General features: G+C 42.6%; 1 protein-coding gene across 2 annotated transcripts in view; it reads left to right on the top strand.

Annotated features, from left to right (window-relative positions):
* The first annotated feature begins 8,066 nt into the window (after positions 1-8,066).
* The window catches only part of Nup54 (nucleoporin 54), a 19,264-nt gene continuing 5,300 nt past the window's right edge, over positions 8,067-22,030 (top strand). Inside the window, exons 1-9 of one of the 2 annotated variants that reach the window (XM_029545399.1) lie at positions 8,067-8,262; positions 8,863-9,024; positions 11,940-12,023; positions 12,110-12,262; positions 14,110-14,336; positions 16,631-16,818; positions 18,002-18,198; positions 19,395-19,449; positions 19,850-19,943. In XM_029545399.1, coding sequence (XP_029401259.1) covers positions 8,196-8,262; positions 8,863-9,024; positions 11,940-12,023; positions 12,110-12,262; positions 14,110-14,336; positions 16,631-16,818; positions 18,002-18,198; positions 19,395-19,449; positions 19,850-19,943 — 1,227 coding nt within the window. In that variant the 5' untranslated portion in view covers positions 8,067-8,195. The remainder of the gene's footprint in view (positions 8,263-8,862; positions 9,025-11,939; positions 12,024-12,109; positions 12,263-14,109; positions 14,337-16,630; positions 16,819-18,001; positions 18,199-19,394; positions 19,450-19,849; positions 19,944-22,030) is intronic. The other variant, XM_021210622.1, reaches the window with a different exon arrangement.

The following is a 22,030-nucleotide window of genomic DNA, read 5'->3' as shown; positions in this document are numbered from 1 at the left end:
CTTTTTGTGGTTGGGCCCTGGGAGCTAAAGGGACTTCGTGACCCCCTATTGTAGATACAATGTCTGAGTCACTTGTTAATGTTCCGTGGCCTGGCCCAATTCAGTGTGCTTCATTCTCCATACTTTGTGTTCAGAATATGTATGTGTTTCTGTTGTTGTTCCATGTTCACCTCCTTACACAGAAAGATGTGGTACCCAGGGTAGAGTGATAGCTTCATACAGTGTACCAAGCAAATGGGGCTGCTTTCTGTCTCTAAAACAATACATTTTGCATCCCGCTCTAATCTTCAGGAAAATAACTCAAGTCTTTTGACTGTTTTATAGTGTGTTAGGAATCAAGTGGGGGAAGGGGTGGGGTGGGATCTGTGAGCAGACAGCATTGAGCTCCTGAGGATTTTTAGTTGCGCTTTTGTAAAGCAGGAGGTTGCACTGGGAATGTGAGGGCAAGACAGATATTTCCGTTAGAATAGAGTTCAATGTTAGCTATGGCACTTAGAGGCTAACTGTCATTTTTAGTCAGAGATGTCTGGATGAAGAATATGCTGCTGAGAGAACAGAATCAATGACTTCTAACCCCCTCCTTCCAGACCTCTCTGTCACATAGGACAGTGACATGGAATGACAGTGTCTGCAAATAGAGGGGTTATTTGTAAAATGACGAATGATGGAAGTCCATCTGCCCGTACCTTACATTACAGATAGATCCAGGAAGTGTGCACAGGTTAGAGAGGCATTTTTTCTGGACCCAGCTAGTATTTTGTGGCTCCCTGTCACTAAGTGCCCCCTGCTTCCCCTGACAATCACTTTTCTGACAGAGCGAGAAATGTTAGACTGCTAAACAGAAGGCACTTCAGATGAGTCTCGAGAAGACGCCAGGCTGCTCCTCTTTGGAAGGCAATGGCTCCCATGTAGGACTAAGGACATTAGTGTCACAGCCGTCAGACCTCAGCTATCCTGGAAGGCAGAGTCCATGATTCTCAGAGTCCACCATTTTGGGGGTTGCTTGTTTTAGGGGTTTTTTTTTTTGTTTGTTTGTAGTTTGTTTTTTGGTAGCTTGGTTTTTGAGACAGGGTTTCTCTGTGTAGCCCTGGTTGTTCTGGAACTTGCTCTATAGACCAGCCTGGCCTCGAACTCAGATATCTGACAGCCTCTGCCTCCTAAGTGCTGGGATTAAAGGCGTGCGCCATTGATTTTTTTTCAAAGAACCCTATACATTATCTGGCTAGCTGCTTATAGAATTCCTGGAAAACTGAATTTCAATGGATTTAAAATTTTTTAAAAACTGTGATGTCACATACATATTAGAAATAAAACATTGTTTTGATATACAGGCCCTAATTTTCCTCTATTGACACAAAAGCAATATACAGTGTTTCCCTTTTTAAAAAAATTTTGGTATTTTTTGAGACAGGGTGGATGTAGTCTTGCCTGTTCTGGAAGTCACTATGTAAGCTAGGCTGGCCTTGAACTCAGAGATCTGCCTGCCTCGTGTCATGAGTGCTGGGATCCATGAGCCACCATGCTTGGCTGATGTTTCCCTTCTAGAGAGACTACTTGTTAAAATTTCACCTTTCCTACTAATCAAAGCAGAAATATTAGATACCCCAAATCACCAATATGTGAAGCTAAACTGAAAATATCTGACCTTTAGTAATGACAAATATTTTTAGACTTTGTCAATATTTAACTAGGTAGTTGACACATCTTAGTCTTCATGCTTCGTGACAGGGTCTCACTCTGTAGCTCAGGCTGGTTTGGAACTCACTATGTAGCATAGGTTGACCTTGAATTTATAGTGAGCCGGTCTTCGCCTCCCAAGTGCTGCGATTACAGGCACACACTACACCTGTCTGTCTTTATGCAACTACTTATCCACACTAATAAATTGGTAAGCTAGTGCATACTAATTGGTTCATTCCTATTTTCAGGATATAATCATCTCTGAGGAGATTTTTTAAACACAGAAATTATAGCAGTTAGTGATGTACATAGTAGACATGATTGCACATAAAAAAGGAGACCCAAAACAGATTGATCCTTTATTAGTGCCATGGTTGTTAATAGCAGTGGTTCATTTGGTGTTTTCTTTCTAAAAGGTCCATGGCAAACCCACAAGGCACAGTTGATTAACAACAAATCTACCCATTCAGCGTGGGGCTGAAAATAGCTGGCTGTACCCTGTGTTCATTCTTCTGAGGGCATTATCCTGGACGGGCTGTGGTCATCATCATTCTCACGCCACAGAGCGGCAGGGCACTGGGAGCGCACAGGGTGGGGGATGGGCATTTCCACATTGGCTCTAGGCTCTGCCCAGTAGGCTTCACTTCCTTGTGCTCTACAAAGATCACTAAAGTTCAAATGGGACAAGCACTACACAACTAACCCCTATTGGGGTCTTTGCTTAAGGGGGATAACTTTTAACTTGTTGTTTGCGGCGTGAATTCTTCAAAAGGCCCTCTGAGCATTGTTACTGGTATAAATTGCTTGTGCCTGCCTGGCTTTAAAAAGACTGACCAGAATGTTCTTCGTGTGGCTTACAGAGTGGGTTCGTTTGCTTCTTGACCTGGTTTTATTTCTACCCATAATACAATGAAATGTTTCACTAATTAAAGAAAGTTTCTATAAAGTTTCACTGTGAACTGTCTCTCATTGGATGGAGTTTCGGTTGAGACATCTTCCTCCTCAGTGTTTTCTTTGGCGACTTGGAAGCCTTTGATGGTGGAAGGAGCATTAGTAACAAACACCAAAGCACCTAAACTAGGGGACAGCTGTTCTCTGATTAGCTGCTCAGCCTCCGGGTCAGAACAGGCTCCTTGGACTAGAACTGCTCTCTAGCTGGACTTAGGAGGATCTCTCTGTCTCCTCCCTTTCTTCCCCTCCTACCTCTCTCTCTCTGCCTCCTTCCCCAGCTGGGAACTGCTTTCCACATGTCTTTTCCTCATCTCCTTGTCTTTCCAGCCAGCCCCTAGGTGCTTTCCCCCCAAGTGCTATCATATCCCTCCACTGACACCCTTATCTTGAGCTGCCTCTAACCATATTAACTGAAATGCTGACAGCCCACCAAGAAGAACCTCACAGCTAGGAGATCAGACACTACTGGGGGATGGGGGCTTTTGATTCTGGGGACATTTAGATAGAAACTATTAGTCCTAAAATTCTGATTACCTCCAAAACGTCCCAGTAGTCCAACTGCACCTTTCTCCTGAAATCGGAGTGGAGCAAAAGCTGTCATCAGGTTTCCTGTAAGTGTTACGGATGTTCTTACGTGTGAAGGGACTTGGGCCCTAGTATATGTCCTTTCTAGGAACCCCAAACCCAATCTCAGCTGCTTGTCACAAAGGAAGCTCTTCATACTGACTTCTTCTGACCCAAAGCGATACAGAGACACATTAGACTATGTTCCATACCTATCCCAAATGTCTCAAGGCTAGGATTATAAGAATCCAGAAAATATGTTCAAAAGACCATTAAGTATATTAAAGCATATGCCTAGGAACAGTATTTCATGTATAATATAGAATAAGAGCTACAAAATACAGAGTATAGAAACATGCCCATCGACTCATCAAAAGATAAAAGTCTCATTTCCAGTAATGACTTCATTCCTTCACTTACCAATGATTAAAAAAAGACTTTAAACACCTTTAAGATATACTATACACATTATAAATTTGACTCCTTTGACATGTATAGTGTAATGATTAGGAAACTGACTGAACTGTACATTTTCACCATCTCAATGAAATCTATGCTAGCTTAGAGACACACCTCTGGCAACTACTAATCTACATTCTGCTTGTAGAGACTTGCCTTTCTCAGACATTTCCTATAAATACAGTCATACTGTGTGTGACACCACACTGTGCAGTTTCTATGTTGTACCTCTATGCTCACAACAGTGTGTTTGAATAAAAAGTACCTACTTGATGCCACCCACATGCCATACACGTCAAAGAGGAGCATGGAGATTATAGTTTAGTGAGGAAAGGAGCGACTGCATAGTCATACAGGTAGGGCGTTCAGCCATCACGTACGATGATGACACACAGATCTGAGACGGTGACTAGGAGCTGGACTTGGGACAGAGGGAGTAGGATGAGCCAGGAGCAGGAGGGAACAGGTTTACGACACTGGGGGTTTGACTGAGAATGACCCCACAGGCCCATATGTTTGGATGTCTGGTTCTCAGTAGACTGTTTAAGAAGGGTTAAGAGGTGTGGTCTTGTTGGAATAGGTATGTTAGACGTGGGTAGGCTTTGGGGTTTCAAAAGCTCATTCTAGGCCCAGCCTGTCTCTGTTTCTCCCTGTGCTCTGTCTCTACCCCCCAACCGCTACCCCTCTAACCCCCCAGCCGTTACCCCCCCCCCTTGCTGCTGCCTGGGGCTCAGATGCAAACTCTCAGCTGCTACTCCTCTGTCATGCCTGCCTGCCACGATAATAGATGAACCCTTAGAAACGGTGAGGGTCTCTTTATTAAACGCTTCCTTATGTAGGTTGCTTTGGTCAGGGTGGCTCTTCAAAGCGATACAAAAGTAACTACGTCACTACAATACAAAAGTAACTACATTACTACACAGTACCAGGGAATTTGGCTGGGATTCAGGAAGGAAAGACCAATGGGCAGTGACCTAGGAAGGAAGCAGGGGCCATGTTATGTCAGGGCTTCTCAGGCCATATTCAGGATCTGGGTGTTTTTGCCTTAGATCAAGAGAGAACTGGGGTTTTTTTGTTTTGTTTTATTTTGTTGGTTTTGTTGTTGTTGTTGTTGTTGTTTTAAGTTTTTACTTGGTGAGTTCTTAACATTTATATGGCAACTCTTCTATGGAGTTTTTCATTTCTGGCAACATATCAGAGAAACTGGCGCAGTGAGCATCTTTAGCGTGCAGGGAGTAGACAGTGCTCCACCATTCGCCCGTCTACTCGAGCAGCAACCAAGGAGTTTCCTTGTGTTCTTCCTTCTCATGCCTAAGAGTGGAGCTGTATAGTTTATTTATCACCTCTCTCTGAAGTTTGTTCTCCCAACATCATGTGCCAGAGCTACAACCAAGCCTTTGTCATCTCTTCACTGTGGGACTCTTCAGTATCCCTGAAAGCTCTGCTTCCCACAGATATGCAGGCCCCTTTCACTTTCCCCATGATAACCAGAGGGGTCTCATGCAAATTAATTTGTGTAGGTGTTGGGTGGGTGGAGCAGTGGGATGGGTCTGGAACAAGAGTGGGGTTCAAACCCCAGAGATCTTGTTCTGAGATTGGCACTCTCTCTACCCCTGCCCCCGGCCTGTGTGTTCCGGGGTGCAAACGCCTGTGCTCCCTCCTTTGCCCCACTCACTGGTAGCCAGGCTACACTTCCTCCCCCTTTATAAGGTCATGTCCACCAGCACCCTCAACCCCGACAATGATGTACACTCACCCCAATAGTACCTACTCAACCATCAAAGGTTAAATAGCCTTCTCCCCCACCCCCACCCCCATTAAAATCCCTGTCTCATTGAAGCAGTCCCATCACTCTTCTCATCACACTCACATGCTGCCTGAGGTCTCCATCCCCTGGTTGTTCCTGCCCACTCCACCCCCCTTGCAGCCAGCCCCACCCCCCACCAGGATCTACCAGTTGTTATTGTGAGTCCTTCACTTGCCACAGGCAGAGGCAGGAAAACAGAGCCTGACAGACAGGTAGGATTGGCTGGAGAGATGGCTCAGCCATAAAGAATAAGTACTTGCAGAGGACCCAGGTTCAGTTCCCATCACCCACACCATGGGACTCACAACTTCCTATAACTCCAGCTCCTGTGATCCAATACCTTCTTCTCTGGATTCTGAGACTATCCCATTCACACAGGCACATACCCGCACATGCATGTAATTAGAGACAAAATAAATCTAAGCATTTTAAAATCATCTTGGGGGTGGAGCTGAGGAGACAATTTTGTAACAACACTTGCTATATAAGCATAAGGACTGAGTTTGGATTCCATATAAAAAGCTGAGTGCAGCCATGCATGTCTAACAACAGTGCTGGCTGGCACGATCTGGAAGATCCCTGGGACCTAGTGATGGCAAAGCCACACGCTTGGGTTCAATGGGAGATGCTGTATCAAAGGACTAAGGTGAAGAGGAATAGAATGCCAGATGTCCTCCTGTGGCCTCCACATACATGCACAAGCATACACACCTGCACACAGGTACACACATGCATACACCACATTCACACACACAATCTACATACATGCACAAGCATGCACACCTGCACGCAGGTACACACATGCATGCACCACATTCACACACACAATCGTTTGAGATGCTTCCACTGTGTGTCCTAGGCTGGCCTCCAACTTAATCCTGCTCATGCCTCCTGGATACTGAGATTACAGACATGCACAAACATGCATGCTTGTCTCTAACAACTAAATTCTGATCATGAGATTCTTTGGTCTAAAGCTTCTTCAAAGATTTTTCTTACTGCTATCAAGAATGTATGAAACCCTGACCATAATCTACAGGGAAACAGAATGGTAATTTTTTTTAAAGGTGGGGCAGTGCTTGCAGTCTGCCGTGCTTGCTGTTCATGTTTGAGGATATGAGTTTAATCTTCATCACCCATATTTAAAATCAAACAAATGCTGGCACAGTGGCATTCACCGATAACTATAACACTGGGCAGGCAGAATCAGGAGTCCCCTGGGGCTTGCTGGCTGGCCAGTCTTGCCAAATAAGTGATGAGCTCTAGATTTACTGAGAGACCTTGTATTAAAAATTAAGAGTAAATTAGGAAGACACCCATGTCAATCTCTGGCCTTCAGGCAGGCGTGCACATATGTGTGCACACACCCTTCCCACACATGCATGTGTGCTCGCTCGTTCTCTCTCTCTCTCTCTCACACACACACACACACACACAGACACAGACACACAAATTGGGGCAAAGAGGTTCCTGAGAAAACTAAAATTAAATCTACCACATGACCCAGCTCTGTCTATAAGTTAGCCTATCACACAGAGATGTATATCAATCTCTACTGAAGCATTAGCCACAATTGTTAACAAACCTAGCTGCCTAACAACAGAGGGATGGGTCAGAAACAGAGTTGTACATATACTCAAAAGAATTTTCAGACCTAAGAAGGAAGTTATGTTGTCATTTGCACAAAACTGAATATGATTGGAGATAAACATTATTAAGTGAATTAAGCCAGTCACAGAAGAAAAAAATTCATTTACGACTCCTAGGTTTAGTTAAACACATAAGTCATATATATGACATTGAAAATGAAGTAAAATTGCTAGGGAACTAATGGGAGAGGGGAGAAGACAGGAAATTTAAGAGTAGGAATATATATTCAAAACACAACATAAACTTGTATTAAGATGTCTTAATGTAATAATGTCATGTACAATAAATAATTTTAAAAGAAGGAAAGAATTGGGGCTAAGTAGAGAAAAACCAGCGAAGTGACTTTGGGGATGCTGCATAGCAACTCTAATCCTCAGTCCTCCCATCTCGTCTGTGCAAATTAGTCAACGACTGAACTCTTCTCTGTGGGGTTGAGGGTTAATGTTCCCCAGAAGTGCGATGCAGGACACAGGCTTTACCAGTTAGAGGGCTCATTTGCTTCATTGGGGTCAGCCCTCCCTCTTGGTCTATGAGAATAGTGGTAAACTGTCTGAAACACAGCTGGGGGTTTACAAAATTATGCAAAAACGATTACCAGAGTGCATGCCACATAGCTAACACACGTGTTACCACCATCGCCATCATCTTTCCATCACTCTCGAATGCCTCTTTCTCAACGGCTTCATCTACTCAGACCTCATTTCCTCCGGGAAGGACCGCTCCTCAGAAGTAAGGGCAGCACCTTCACGCGGTCCCTGCCTCCTGTCACTTCTCTAAAGTGGCTTCAGGGAGCCGCCAGACAACACCCCACGTCCAACTCCCCATCCCGTCCCCTTTGTAGTGACGTCCCACACCACCTGAATGCCACAAACACACCCCCGGAAGTGAGGCGGAGGTAGGCGTTCCCATTCGACCGTCCCACCCACTCCATCCTCGCTTGGTTCCTGCCTGCTCCGCTTAGGCCGGGAAGGAGACGGAACTAATGGTACGTACGGCCTGACGGTTCCCAGCCGGACGGAAGAGCTGAGGGCACTGGGCGCCGCGCCGCGCGAGCCCGGGACCATCTAGGTGCTGCTCTCACGACATGGCTTTCAATTTTGGGGCTCCTTCGGGCACTTCGGGCACCTCTACAGCCACCGCGGCACCGGCGGGTGAGTCAGCCCTGGACCTACCTTCTTCCTCCAAGGAACCAAAGCCTCGGGCCCGCCCCCTCGATCCGATCGGTCCGGCTGGGGGGTCCCGGGGTTGCCCTGGCACTCGGGACACCTTGGGGACGTTTGGAGAGGGCGGTGGCGGCGGCGGTGGTGGTGGGAGGGTCGCGGGCTGCTCAGGCTCGGCCTGGGACTCGCACAGCACGCTCCACCCGCGTGGCCCGGCCGCCGCGGTGCTTCCCGCCATTGGGGTGTCCGCCCGGGAGAGGCCGGAGGCTACGCCCCTCTTTTTCCCGGGACCCCGCGTCCCCTCGTCCGTCTCAGCCTCCCGGCCCAGACCGGTAAAGCTGGAGCCAGGCTGCCCGCAGCTCCCTCTGTCCCCTCCCCAGCCCGGGGGGATGCTCGGCCCCCGCCCCTGGTGTCCTTCGCTCCTTCTGTCTGTCCGCACCTTGGCTTTCTTCCCCTGATCCGGTTCAGGTCAGGTTTGTTCACGCTGTGAAACCTCTTGCTGATTCTTGTAATCTTATCTTTCTTTCCCTTTTCTCTTCCCCTCCTCTCACCTTTTCAAATTTTTGTTTCTCTTGCCTCCACGACTATCAGGATTTGGTGGGCTTGAGACTGCCAACTCCACCGCCAGTGGGTTTAATTTTGGGGGTTTCGGATTAACCGCTAACCCTGCAGTGAACTTTAATATTGGGAATTTCGGTGTTTCTACCACCTCGGCGACTCCGTTCAATTTTGGTAACAGTCTGGCGAGTGCAGGTAGATACTGGGGTCATGTGTGTAACGAGTATGGGGGCTGGAGTCCAAGAATGTTACTATTTCCCTAGAGCTTGGGGGGAAGAAATGGCACTTGTCTAATAAAGAAAGGGGTTTATTTCCTAAGATCAAATCAAATATATTTAAAGTTTTGACTGCTTTAAAAGATGTTGGTTTTGGAAAGCCTTAAAGAATTAGAATGCTCCTTGGTTAGATTTTCATTTAATCATACAAAGCACAGCTTCCAAATGATAAGTTGGGAACGGAATGTCTTTTAAATCATTAGCTTTAGCAGGTCAGCGTTTCCCTGGGATTCTTGGACTCCTGCAGTCATTTTTCATTTTTTATACATATTTCATTGGGATTTCATCTTATTGTCCTTGTGTTTCCAAGAGAAACAAGTCTTATACGAACAGCAGCGACCTGTCATGTTTTTCAAACTGTGTAACGGTGTTTTTCTAACATCAAATCAATACATTAGGATGTATTTCTATATATAATTGAAGAAAGAATCCCGGATTCTTAGCTGGATTTTTTGGGAAATTTTCAATGAGTAATTTAATTTACCAGTTGACACCGAGTTCTAAAAAGTAGGCTCGGCATCTTTTACATTCAAAAAAAAAGGATGATGGTGTTTTGTTTTGTTTTGTTTTGTTTCTTTTTAATCTGTGGCTTGTTTGAAGATCACTGAAATTTTCCAGAACACAAATGTAATGGATGTATACGTCCCAATTTAAGTTAGGCTTATGTGAGCTCGACATACCTATGACCCTTAGAAAACTCCATCCTCAGCTGCTCGTATATGAAATTACTGTCCATAGTTTATGTTCCGCTACACCGATGCTGCCCGTGCCAATTATATGCATTTGGTAAGCCTTACTTCTAAACTTACTGGGAAAGTCGGGGATTTTGTCCATTCACTGGGTTGTCCATTCATTGTTGATGTCACCTTATCCTCTCAGTTGAAAATAATGTGAAAAATACTTGGGAATTCCAATGATAAAGGGACTCCTTGAGAAATATTAGAAGCTGTACATACCACCCCTGGGGTGTTTACCTTTCCTAGTTTGCTTAAAATTGGCACTGGGCAAAACAAACCTTATTTTGAAATTTATGTTTCAGAATAAAGCAAACCATATAGATTAACAGCAACAAATAAACCTGTTTGTATTTGCTTGATTTTATGTCCATTTGGAGTTGTCGCTGTTACTTTGAATTGTACAAATATAAGTGTGTTTTGACTATTTTCAGATAAGTTAATTAACTCAGCCTTTAGGAGAGAGCTTTAAAAATTACATTTTTGTATTCATATAGGACTACTATTACTAATAGAGTATTTTTGATAATTTGAAACATGGCAAGATACTGACTAGCATTTTTAGTGTGTAGCCAATTTGAATAACATAGTTGTTCTTTGAAGGAAGTTAAAAGGGCTCTAAAGACAGTATTTATTTTAGAGGTTTTGTCAAAATGTTTAGCTGGCAGTATTTTCGTAGAATCTATAAGTTAACATGTGTTCAGTTGCCCGTTTAATAATTTTTAAAATCTGAATTGTATTGCTAAGAGAACAGGGTAGTGGTAGTCATCATGTGAGCAAGGGCCTGGATTTAATACCAGCACCACAAAGTTGATTGAAACTAATTTATTGTTTTTTCACCTTTGGAGTGGCATCTCACTGTATAGTTCAGGGTCATTTAAAAGCTGTAAGCCTGCCTTAGTGTCTCTCTCTATGGGATTGCAGGCATATACCAAGACACCCATCTCATTGCAATCTTGAAGAGGCTCTCTTATTACAAAAAATATTATGAGGTTCAAGTTAGAATCTCTGAAAACTTGGAGTGTAACTTCAGCATTTAGAGTTCAAATGTTTGTTTTGAAAGTTTTTGGCAGCATATTTATAACTAGATAACTGCTGTCAATACTTTATTTTAAATTAGGTTGGCATTTCATTCTATTCTTACATTGTTAAGATATACTAAGATTGATTTTTTTTTTAATAGATTTAGTTAAAAATAGAACCTGTCAGGTGCCACAGTGTGATGCAGCCCCATGGTAGCTGAGGCTACCTTTGCCATGTCTTCACTAATTTTTTTCCTTTCTTCAAGAAAGACATTCCTATTTTATAGAGGTAAACATATTGGTATGTTTCCTTTAGTAGTTGTTTCACACAGACTAAGGGCAAAATGTAAGCTAATGGAGATGTAATTTAACTCACAAATTACTGTTGAGAGCTGGCAAAACCATCTGCTGCCATCATATGCTTAGCACTGTTTAAACGGTTGAGTTCATTGTAAAACAACAACGTTGAACTAGGATATTTTGAAAAGACTGTGAGTAAGCTATAGACACAGTTCAGGGTAGAGGACTTACTCAGCCATTCGTTCACTCCCTCCCTCTGCAACCCCCCACAGGTTTTATGCAAAGGATCTAGATTTCCTATATTTGCTGGGGAAGGGGAGATGGGAGTGGTGACATTCTTACACTCCTTCTGGCCTCTCGAGAATGCTCTCTGTTAAAGGGATTCACTTTAAACAGCTCCACTGTCAGTAAACAGTCTCATTAATTTATTAGTCAAAAATGTATGGACACTTGAATTTGCAATAGTCTAAAAGTGGATATATATCATTTTAGACTTATGACAGTCTTTTTTTTTTTTCAAACATGTTACCCATTTAGTTAATGGGATATGTGTTGTGTTGTATTATTTCTATCTAAAGCACTTCGTCATTTATTTCTTGCAATGCATTGACCTTCTGATTAGTAAGTAATTAGGATTTTTTTTTAACCTATGTTGAAAAAGAAATGTACATCAATGTGTCTTTTATATTTAGCAACTACTTACAAAACAATTTGAAATGAAAACGCAATTCCTGCTGTGTGCACAAAAGGACCCTTATGTTTTATCCGCTTTTAATTAGGTGGGTTTGGAGGATTTGGAACAACAACTACAACTGCAGGCTCTGCCTTCAGCTTTTCAGCCCCGACAAACACAGGCAGTACAGGTAAGAGGTTGTCCTAAGTCCTCCAGACATAAGTGTGGTGCGGGTTGATGTTCTTAGCTTACTCAGTTCTGGTTTCTCATTGAAAGGCCTTCTCGGTGGCACTCAGAACAAAGGTTTTGGCTTTGGTACTGGTTTTGGCACAACGACAGGAACTGGCACTGGTTTAGGCACTGGTTTGGGAACTGGACTTGGATTCGGAGGATTTAATACCCAGCAGCAGCAGCAGCAGCAGCAGACTTGTAAGTGGAATTTTATCTTCAGCTATAAAATTGTGGCAGTAACAGTGATACAGGTTATCTTAGTTTTAAGGACTGTAAGTGTATCCCAAAGAGTTCCAAAAGCACAATATTTATTCCAAAAAGTTATTCCAAAATGCGTAATATTTATGCATGCTTGGAATTAGGAAAAAGACTGACTGGCATGATTAGGACTGTAAGGGCCCTACGTTTGAAGTCAGTCCATGAAAGCTGTAGTGGTTTCTATGTCGGGGTATAGTTTATTAGATTATACATATGGGCACACCCTTGCCATGTTGAGGCAGAACCTGAGCACACTCCATATCTCCCCTTCTAGCACTGCTCCACGGGACAAGCTATATCCTGGCTTTCACAGCCTCTTCCCTTCCTTTGTAGTTCTGCCATTCATGAGTGTGAACATCACAAGTGTGAACAGAACAGATCATTTTGCCATTCTTAGATCTCTGCAGGTTCCTTTTATATGATCAATTAATGGATGAAATTGGATCTTTGTCTTTCAGGTTTTCTGTTTGTACTTTACTGAAGTCATTCTTGTATAGTTTACATAATCTTTGTCATCTATATCCTAATGGTCAGGGATAGTTCAGTATTTTATTTGTAAGACTGTGTCATAGAATATCCTTTATCATGTGATGTATAATATCTAAATATGTGGTCTTGTAATGATGCTAGCAGCCATTGGTAATCATTACTTAGATGAGTTAATTTATTACAGATTAAGAAGTAGTGTTGTTCATCTCCATTTTTTTTCATTCATTTGTTGAATTCATCTGTAAAGAACTTTACCCCATCCTGGCACCGTGGGCCCTAGTGTGTCTGCCCGTGCTTGTGTCCTCGGGTCTGTAGCAGCCACCTGATCACTGAGCCACCCTCCTCAGCCTGTTCACACCTTAACTGCAGACATGAAGACTGTTCCTTTGCATTTCTGATCCTTGGTGACAGGTCCGGACTGATTTCTCAATTTTAGGGGTAGGCTGATGTTTGCTAACTGTTGGATTGTTCCCTGAGTCTTCTAATCTCTCTCAGGAAAGTAAGTGCCTCTGCATCTTATCTCTCTCAGGAAGAGTTAGTAAGTGCCTCTGCATCTCTGCTCTCAGCAAACACTCTTGACTCTTGTCTTAGGTGAGACCTGGCTAGTCCCTGAACATAGTGCTTCCCTTTGCTCTTTTCTTTTTCCTTTTTGAGACAGGGTCTTATTCTGTAGCCTAGGTTGGCCTGGAATCACTATGTAGCCCAGGCTGGCCATAAACTCTGGCAGTCATACTACCTGTTTTCAAGTGCTAGCTAGCATTACAAGTGTAAGGTACCACACGGTTGAACATGCTGTTTTCTGTCTAACCCTCTCAGATACAATTTGAAGAGGAAATTTGGATTGCAGCACTATTTTGTTTTAAAGCCCTGCTTGTCTGAGATGCTGTCGAGTGCACTGTCTCTGAAGCAGTTGGTCTTTATTTCTGCAGGCTCTGGCCATATTTCATCAGTCTGACCTTTTTTGTAACTATGCTACCAGTTTGGGTTATTGTAGCATGTGTATTAGCCATGCGCTCATCCCTGTATGAACATCCTGTTAACATCCCTGTCAGAACACCCAGCTATTGCTCATTTCACCTGCCTTTCAGCCATTTCCAGGCTGGTCCTCTGACTTCCCCAGAGGCTTTCTGGACTGCCAATGCGTGTTGCTTTCTGTCTGTCCTGACTTGGCTGCACTCTCGCCCATATGTCAGATAATATAGAAACCCATTCCGTAAGTTGCAGTGCAGACAGCTGGGAGGGGCTTGCCGTACCGTGGTCTAATCTCTGGGCTCGTCTGCTTGTTTCTCCTGCTGAAGCTTTAGGTGGCCTCTTCAGTCAGCCTACACAGGCTCCTGCACAGTCCAACCAGCTCATCAACACTGCCAGCGCACTTTCTGCTCCAACGCTATTGGGGGATGAGAGAGACGCCATCTTGGCAAAGTGGAACCAGTTGCAGGCCTTCTGGGGAACAGGAAAAGGATATTTCAATAATAACATTCCTCCAGTGGAGTTTACACAGGAAAATCCCTTTTGCCGATTTAAGGTATCGGATGTGTCTTTGATCTTCATTTAAAGAGTGAATATAAGATACTAATTTTTAAATTAAATTGAAATTAAATAGTCGTTTATTGGTTTTTTAGTATTTCTTGAGAATGGTGTGATTTTTATTTTAAAATTATAAAAATTTATACACTTAAAAGTGGCTTTTGAAGACGTATTGTGTATGATTCTGAGGACTGAGGAAGAAGCTGTTGGCATGGTGATCTGGCTTTGTGTGTACATCTGAATCTCAGCTCTCAGGGGTGGACATAGGACAGAAGGCAGTTGTGTTCAGCTACAGAGCAAGTCAGAAACCAGCCCAGGCTACATTAGATCCTGCCTCAACCCAGGGCCCGAAAAGTGACTCAGTGGGTGAAGGTGTGTGTGACCAAGCCTGGTGGCCTCCGTTTGACACTCAGACCACCTGGTAGGAGGAGACTGAGTCCTGAAGTCCTCTGACTTCCACGTGTGTGCCATGATGTGCCCCTAATGTTCTGCTTGTGACCCTCTATAAAGGTCTCTAGACTTAGGCTGTGCTCATTAACACTGGGGGTGGGGGGAGCGCATGTGAAGCCCTGTGACTGTCACTGTAAGACAGTAATGGCTTTTCCTTTGTTCTGCCTCCTCATTGTGTACAAACAACCATCTTACTGAAATGTCACTTCAGTAAAGTAGTCTGCTCTACTTGACTGTTTAATTTTTCTTTCTTGGCTTTTTTGAATACGTGTGGTCTCCCACCACCACCACCACCATACCCCCAGGATCTTGCTGTAATTGGTCCAAGCTGACCTTGAATGCACCATGAAGCCATGGCTGGCCTCAAACTCATGATCAACCTACTTCAACCTCTTCTGAGTGTGGGGGTTGGTTGTAGGGCTACACCATCACAGTCAGCTGGGAATGCACTTGCCACAGCAAGTCAGTATATTACAATCAGGTTTATATTTCACCCTGCTTTTTTATTTTTTATTTTGGGTGTGGGGGGGAGGCGTGCTTGGGAGTCAAACCCAGAACCTCATGTATGCTAGTCATATATTCTGCCACTGAACTTCACTCCCGCACTTCAAGACTAGAGAAGTGCTGCAGATTTTAGATTTTTCAGATTTTGGAATATTTGTGTATATGAGATATCCTAAGAACAGGACTCATCTAAGCAGGAAATTAATTTACATGTATATGCAGCCTAACAGTAATTTTATTTTTCATGTGCTTATGTGCTGTGACCTAAGGTCAAGTGTAGAATTTTTGTTACCTGGAACATCATATTGACATCAGAAAGTTTCAGAATTTGGAGCACTTTGTAGTTTAGCTTTATGTATTAGGGATATTTAATTTCTGTATCATCTGAGTGCATTACTTGAAAATCTTAATGTCATTGTTTAGCAATAAGATATACAGTAAGTAGTAAATGTAGGTTGACGTATCCATTTAAATGTTTTATCTTTTCTTAAAGGTTGCTATGTAACATGCATAGTAAAATGTATGAATGAATGAACTTAAATACTTTAAAGTTGTATATACAGGGGCTGGAGAGATAGCGCAGAGATTAAAAGCACTGGCTGTTCTTCCAGAGGTCCTCAGTTCAATTCCCAGCAGCTATCTGTAGTGGGGTCTGGTGCCCTTTCCTGGCTTGCAGGCATAAATGTAGGCAGAACACTGTATACATTATAAATAAATAAATTAGAATGACACATTTTTTAAAAAGTTGCATATATGCAGTAACAAAGGATAAAAAGCTCCTTTACATAAGCTACTTTTAGCAGTGTATCATTATTCATATTTAATATTATTAATATTATGTAGTCTTACTCATTTATTATCATACTAATAACCTGTTTCATCAAGTTTTATTATATGAAATCACAATATAATAGTCCTTCTTTATATCATTAGTAACTCGACGGTGCCATTGTACATTGAACATATATTATTTGTAAATTGTTTCTTTAAAATTTAGTTGAAGGCTCATGAGTCAGATCGCTAGTGAAGTAGGTACCCCCAGTCCATCACTTCTGCAGTTGTGTTTGTGACAGTTGTTTCAGTATATCAGAAACACCTTCCAAAGTGCATGTTATCAAGATCAGAAAAGTCTTTAGTTGGAGAGGGAATTTTAATTTCATTCTGTTTATGTTACTCTTGGTTTTTGTCTATAACATGGGATATCCTCAGGCACAGAATGATGGGAGAATAATTCCCTTCGTTACCATTTAGATCATTTTAGCAGATGCTAAGCTATCTGTTAAACATTGGTATAATACCTGTATATACTGTTGATATTTTGTGTTGTTTACTTCACAGGCTGTAGGCTATAGTTGTATGCCCAATAATAAAGATGAAGATGGACTAGTAGTTTTAATTTTCAACAAAAAAGAAACAGATATTAGAAGCCAACAACAGCAGTTGGTAGAATCATTGCATAAAGTTTTGGGAGGAAACCAGACCCTTACTGTCAATGTGGAGGGCATTAAGACTTTGCCCGATGATCAGTAAGTATACAAAATATGGGTTGTTCCATTATGGGCTTTGTTGCTGCTGAAACACAAATCTCAACAGAACGTTCCTTGTAGGTGGTGATTATTGTATATTTATAGAACTGGTTTGTTTGTTTTGTTCTTTTGGTTTTTTTTTTTTTTTAAGACTTACTTATTGTGTGTATATGAATACACTGTAGCTGTCTTCAGACACACCAGAAGTGGGCATCAGATCCCATTACAGATGGTTGTGAGCCACCATGTGGTTTCTGGGAATTGAACTCAGGACCTCTGGAAGAGCAGTCAGTGCTCTTAACCACTGAGCCATCTCCAGCCCTATAGAACTGTTTAAGGAGGTTTTTTTTCCCTTTATTTTGAATTTCTTAACTCAGGTGCTAATTTGTAGATGTTTGTGCAGCACAGCAGGGAGTGCTGTGACTGCGTGCAGGTGACCTCAGAAGGGTGTTGCGGGACCTTTTTTAGAACCTGACTGGGTTTGGTTTGGCTTCTGTTGCTGTTGGCTTGGGTTTGAGACAGTCATGTTGTTTGCTGCTTGCACTCTGTAGCCCAGGCTAGCCTAATGCTTGGAGTGTACCTCTGCCTTTTCTCCGTGCAGGAGTTTGAGCAGTATAACCAGCTCTGGCTTGATTACTCTGCTCATTCATGGACCGACCCTGGGATTGCTCCAGTTCCCAGGCCCTTCTGCCATTTTATTCCTGGTTGCAATATACTTACTTAATTTCTTATTATTACGGTTAGATGACTCACATCGTTATTGTTGCTAATAATGCCCAGTGACTGACCCAGGTTACTTCCTGGGTCTTGGTTGCAGCAGGCAGCCTGTAAGCTATTGGCAAAAGCCATGAGAGTGAATAGTTCTAGGGATGGAGGGGCGATGGAACGTAAGCATTTGATAGAGAGCTATAGTGCTGAGCAAATCTTTTCAAAAAATACATTCTTATTTACTTAACCTCATTTCCGCTCTTGTCATTTAAGTTGATTTACAAGTGTGCCTAATGCTTGTAAGGTTACTTTCAAGATTTAAAAAAAAAACAAAAAAAAAAACGACAAAGACTTTCCTCTTACAAACATCCATTTCCAACTTCAGCCAGCAGTGATTTGAAACCGTAAACTGTGTTGGTGTTTATGGCTGTGGGTTATGTTGTCAATCTGTTATAAATCTGTGGTTTTCCTCCAGGACGGAAGTTGTCATTTATGTTGTTGAGCGTTCTCCAAATGGCACCTCAAGAAGAGTTCCAGCAACAACACTTTATGCCCACTTTGAGCAAGCCAACATTAAAACCCAGCTGCAGCAGCTTGGGGTGACCCTTTCTATGACCAGGACCGAGCTGTCCCCCGCTCAGATCAAGCAACTCCTACAAAACCCTCCTGCAGGTGGGTATCATCTGCGAGCTTATCACGTGTCTGCGTATTTAGAATGTGTTCTGGAATGTTTATGTTTTAGTCAGGTGTGATTTTAAATTATATAGCTAATATATATGCTTATTAGAAATGTTAGGGAGTGATAAAAATAATAAACCATCTACCTATAGGTAAATCACTTGAAATGTTTTAGGTTTTTTTTTAATCTTTGTTTTAACTGAGCATTTAAGTAAAACTTAAATGTGTTTGCACTTCTAAAAAAAAGGAGTTTAGATATCCTAAATAGACTGATAATCCTGGGTCATCTCTCCTCCTCCAGAAGCACTGGGCTCTGCTGATCGGGGCCTGTGATTTTACATGTAAGCCCATGTACATGTAATAGAAAAAGGGTTCTGCACTATACATTGCTGCCGCCTGTCTTTTAGAGACAGAATCTCTTAGTATTTTTCATGTTAGTATATTAAGATGAATTTTATTGTAAACACTATATAGGATTCATATATACATTACTTAAATTCAATATTATGTCTGTGCATTCATCATTCCAAACTAAGCAGTAGTTAGTATCCACGGAAGTCCCTCCTAGGCTGTGAGGGCAGGTCGTGTTAGAGTAAGCTCTGTGGTAGCTGGCGATGGGGCTCTTACCTGCACTCTCTGGGAGAAGGAATGCAGAAGATCAGGAGTTTGAGGTCACAGGCTAGACTGCATAGTGAATTGAGGGACAGCCTAGGCAACATGGTGGCACCATCCCTCCTACACCACAGAGTGCACTAGAATGGGGTCCTGACACTGAGATGTGAACATACGAGTGTATGTTTGTTACTTGTAAGTGTGAGCTATGGCTTCTCTCTCTCCTCCTCTTCGTCCCAGCGACACAGTAGGTAAAGAGTTAGTGTTTACTTTGAGTTTTCCGGGTGACCAGGTTGAGGATCTTCTCACTCTTGTTTGTGAATACCCTTTTTCTGTCCTCTGCTCCTTGCCTGCGTGATTGGCTGTGGGCTTTATGTGTGCAGGTCCCAAAGCTATTACACTGTCTGTTGCAGAAACTTCCTTTCTATCAGTATTTATAAAACTTTTGCAATGATTTCTTTTAAAGTAATTCCTTATCCAGCTTCTGAACTCGGTGTCTAGTTTTAAGAAAGCACTTCCCATAACAATATAAACACAGAAAATTATGTGTTTTAAAAGAATATTTCTGTTTGTGGTAGGTGTTGATCCTATTATTTGGGAACAGGCCAAGGTGGATAACCCAGACTCTGAAAAGTAAGTGTAGTACCATTTTATTTTACATACAAACTGATCCTTACCAGAGGGAGGGGAACACGTGTGGGCTTCGGTTGTATTCTTGCATTTGGAGAGAGTCATTTTCTCTGCTTTTTAAAAACAGTTCTACCATGGTAAGGCAGCATGCTAAGGTGAAACTAAGTAGGGATGGAGAGAGACCTGAATTCTAGTCACCTGCTACATTTGCATTTGTAATGCAAGTTTTTGACAGAACTATATTTCCTCTTTCATCAAGTAGGGGGCTGAATAAAATAATGCGGTAGCTATTGATCTCAGTGCTGTGGGTTTAGAAGTTCATCATAAACCTGCATGAAGTCTATTATGAAATATATCTTGTTGGCTTTAGTAATGCATTCTGAAAAGTGACCTTGCATTTCAGGTTAATTCCTGTGCCAATGGTGGGTTTTAAAGAATTGCTTCGAAGACTGAAGGTTCAAGATCAGATGACTAAGCAGCATCAGACCAGACTAGATGTAAGAGTTCACTTTTTGTTCTCTGTCTTGAGGGTGGAAAAGAAAAGAGAGTCAGACCTTTACGATGTGTAGGGAGCTCGTCCGCTGCATATGACAGCTCTGTGCGTCTGCCTTCTTTATGGCGGTGGCACCCTCCCGCCCACATACACACCTTTTGTTTTTAATTTATGTGTATGGCTTTACCTACATAGATGTCTATATACCACTAATTGTCCAGTACCCTTGGTAGCCATAAGAATGTATCAGATACCCTGGAACTGGAATTAAATCTGGGTGTGAGTATGAAATTGTACCTTAGTCCTTTGGAAGAACTGCCAGTGCTCTTAACATCTGAACTAACTCTCCAGCCCCAGAAATTTGATTTGACATATCTTATGAGCTTAGATTTATAGCTTAGATTCATTCCAGGTCACTTTTGTTTTTTTTTAATCCAACTACTTAGTAGACCTAACCTTGATTAACTTCTAAAATCCAACAAGACCTAGTGCACTGCAGTGTTCTGTGGGCTTGCCTCCATATTCTTTTACATGCCGTTCTGATTCCATAAGGCAGAGGAGAGAGCATACTGTTTAGGAAGCGATCGTTGAATTATCAGGCAGTTGTGTGAATGCAGTTCCTCCTTTTACACTGATCTGCATTGGTTTGTGTAGCCACCATGCTTCCAGGAACGCCCAACCAATATTTGCACATAATTATTCCTTCTCAGCATTTCTTTGTCCAGAACTTCCAGTAAGGTTTCTCTTATGGCATACTTCCTAAACCCTTTAGGCTGTGTACACTGAATTCATGAAGATCATCTGTAGAGTGAACTGTTAGCTTCAAACTCCTGTGTCACCAAAATGTCCTTCAGCTTCTGATTCCCCTGCCTCCACCTCCCAGGTGCTGGGATTCTAATGTCATTACACCTGGTGAAACTTGAATCTTACTATTAAGTCATTTCATCCATGAATAACATTGAGGCTGTCTGTGCCCTTTAAACTACTTTTATGATACTCCTTTAAAAAAACAAAAACAAAAAACTCATACATTCTGGCCAATTCCCAGATGATGAACACAGCAACCTAATTTTGTCCTTTGTTTCTTCATAATCTCTTGGTGTTTCATTAAGGAGTAATGAAGCCATGCCTGATGGTACAGTCCTGTAATCTCAGTTACTTGGGAGGCATAGGCAGGAGGATTGAAAGTTCAAGGCTACAATGACCTGTGAGTTTAAGTTCAAGGCCAACTTGGCCTGTGAGATGAGATCTTGTCTCAAAATAAAAAGTAAAAGGGGCTGACGGATGTAGCTCTAGTTGCATGTACCAGGCCTTAGGTTCAGTTCCCCAGTGTGTCTCCCGCCCCTAAAGGTGATCTACTGTGGGGCGTGGGGCACACTGAAATACTTAGCACAACTTCTTTGTTCTGTCTTTTTTTTTTTTTTTTAAGATCTATTTATTATCATATGTAATTACACTGTAGCTGTTTTCAGATACACCAGAAGAGGGCATCAGATCTCATTATGGATTGTTGTGAGCCACCATGTGGTTGCTGAGATTTGAACTCAGGACCTTTGGAAAAGCAGTCAGTGCTCTTATCCGCTGAGCATCTCTCTAGCCCCTGTTCTGTCTTTTAACACTCCAGTGGCATAGAAATGAATTATGATAGGGACAACTATAGGCTTAACCTTGATTGGAACGCCTTGCATATTGTAGCCTGCTGTAGTGCTGTTGTTAAACTGCTGAGCGTTATGGCTTGATTCCAGTCCCCAGAACCCATGTGAAAACACTGTAGTCTCAGTGTTAGGAAGGCAGAGATAGGCCTCTGAGCTCACTGTCCAGTCAGGCCACACCCAAGGTTGTGCCCTGGCTTCTACACAAGCATGTGCATTGTACTCAAAGAAAACTTGTGTGCACACACAAGTTAAAGCTACCCTGCTAAGATTAAGATAGCATAGGGCAGGACTGGAGAGATGGCTCAGCGGTTAAGAGCACTGACTGCTCTTCCAGAGGTCCTGAGTTCAGTTCCCAGCAGCCACATGGTGGCTCACACCCATCTGTAATGGAATCTGATGCCCTCTTTTGGTGTGTACTCATACACATAAAATAAAT

Source organism: Mus pahari, chromosome 13, assembly GCF_900095145.1.
Source record: "Mus pahari chromosome 13, PAHARI_EIJ_v1.1, whole genome shotgun sequence".
Lineage (NCBI taxonomy): Eukaryota > Metazoa > Chordata > Mammalia > Rodentia > Muridae > Mus > Mus pahari.
The sequence above is the reverse complement of the archived record's forward strand: the minus strand, read 5'-3'. Positions and strand labels throughout refer to the sequence as shown.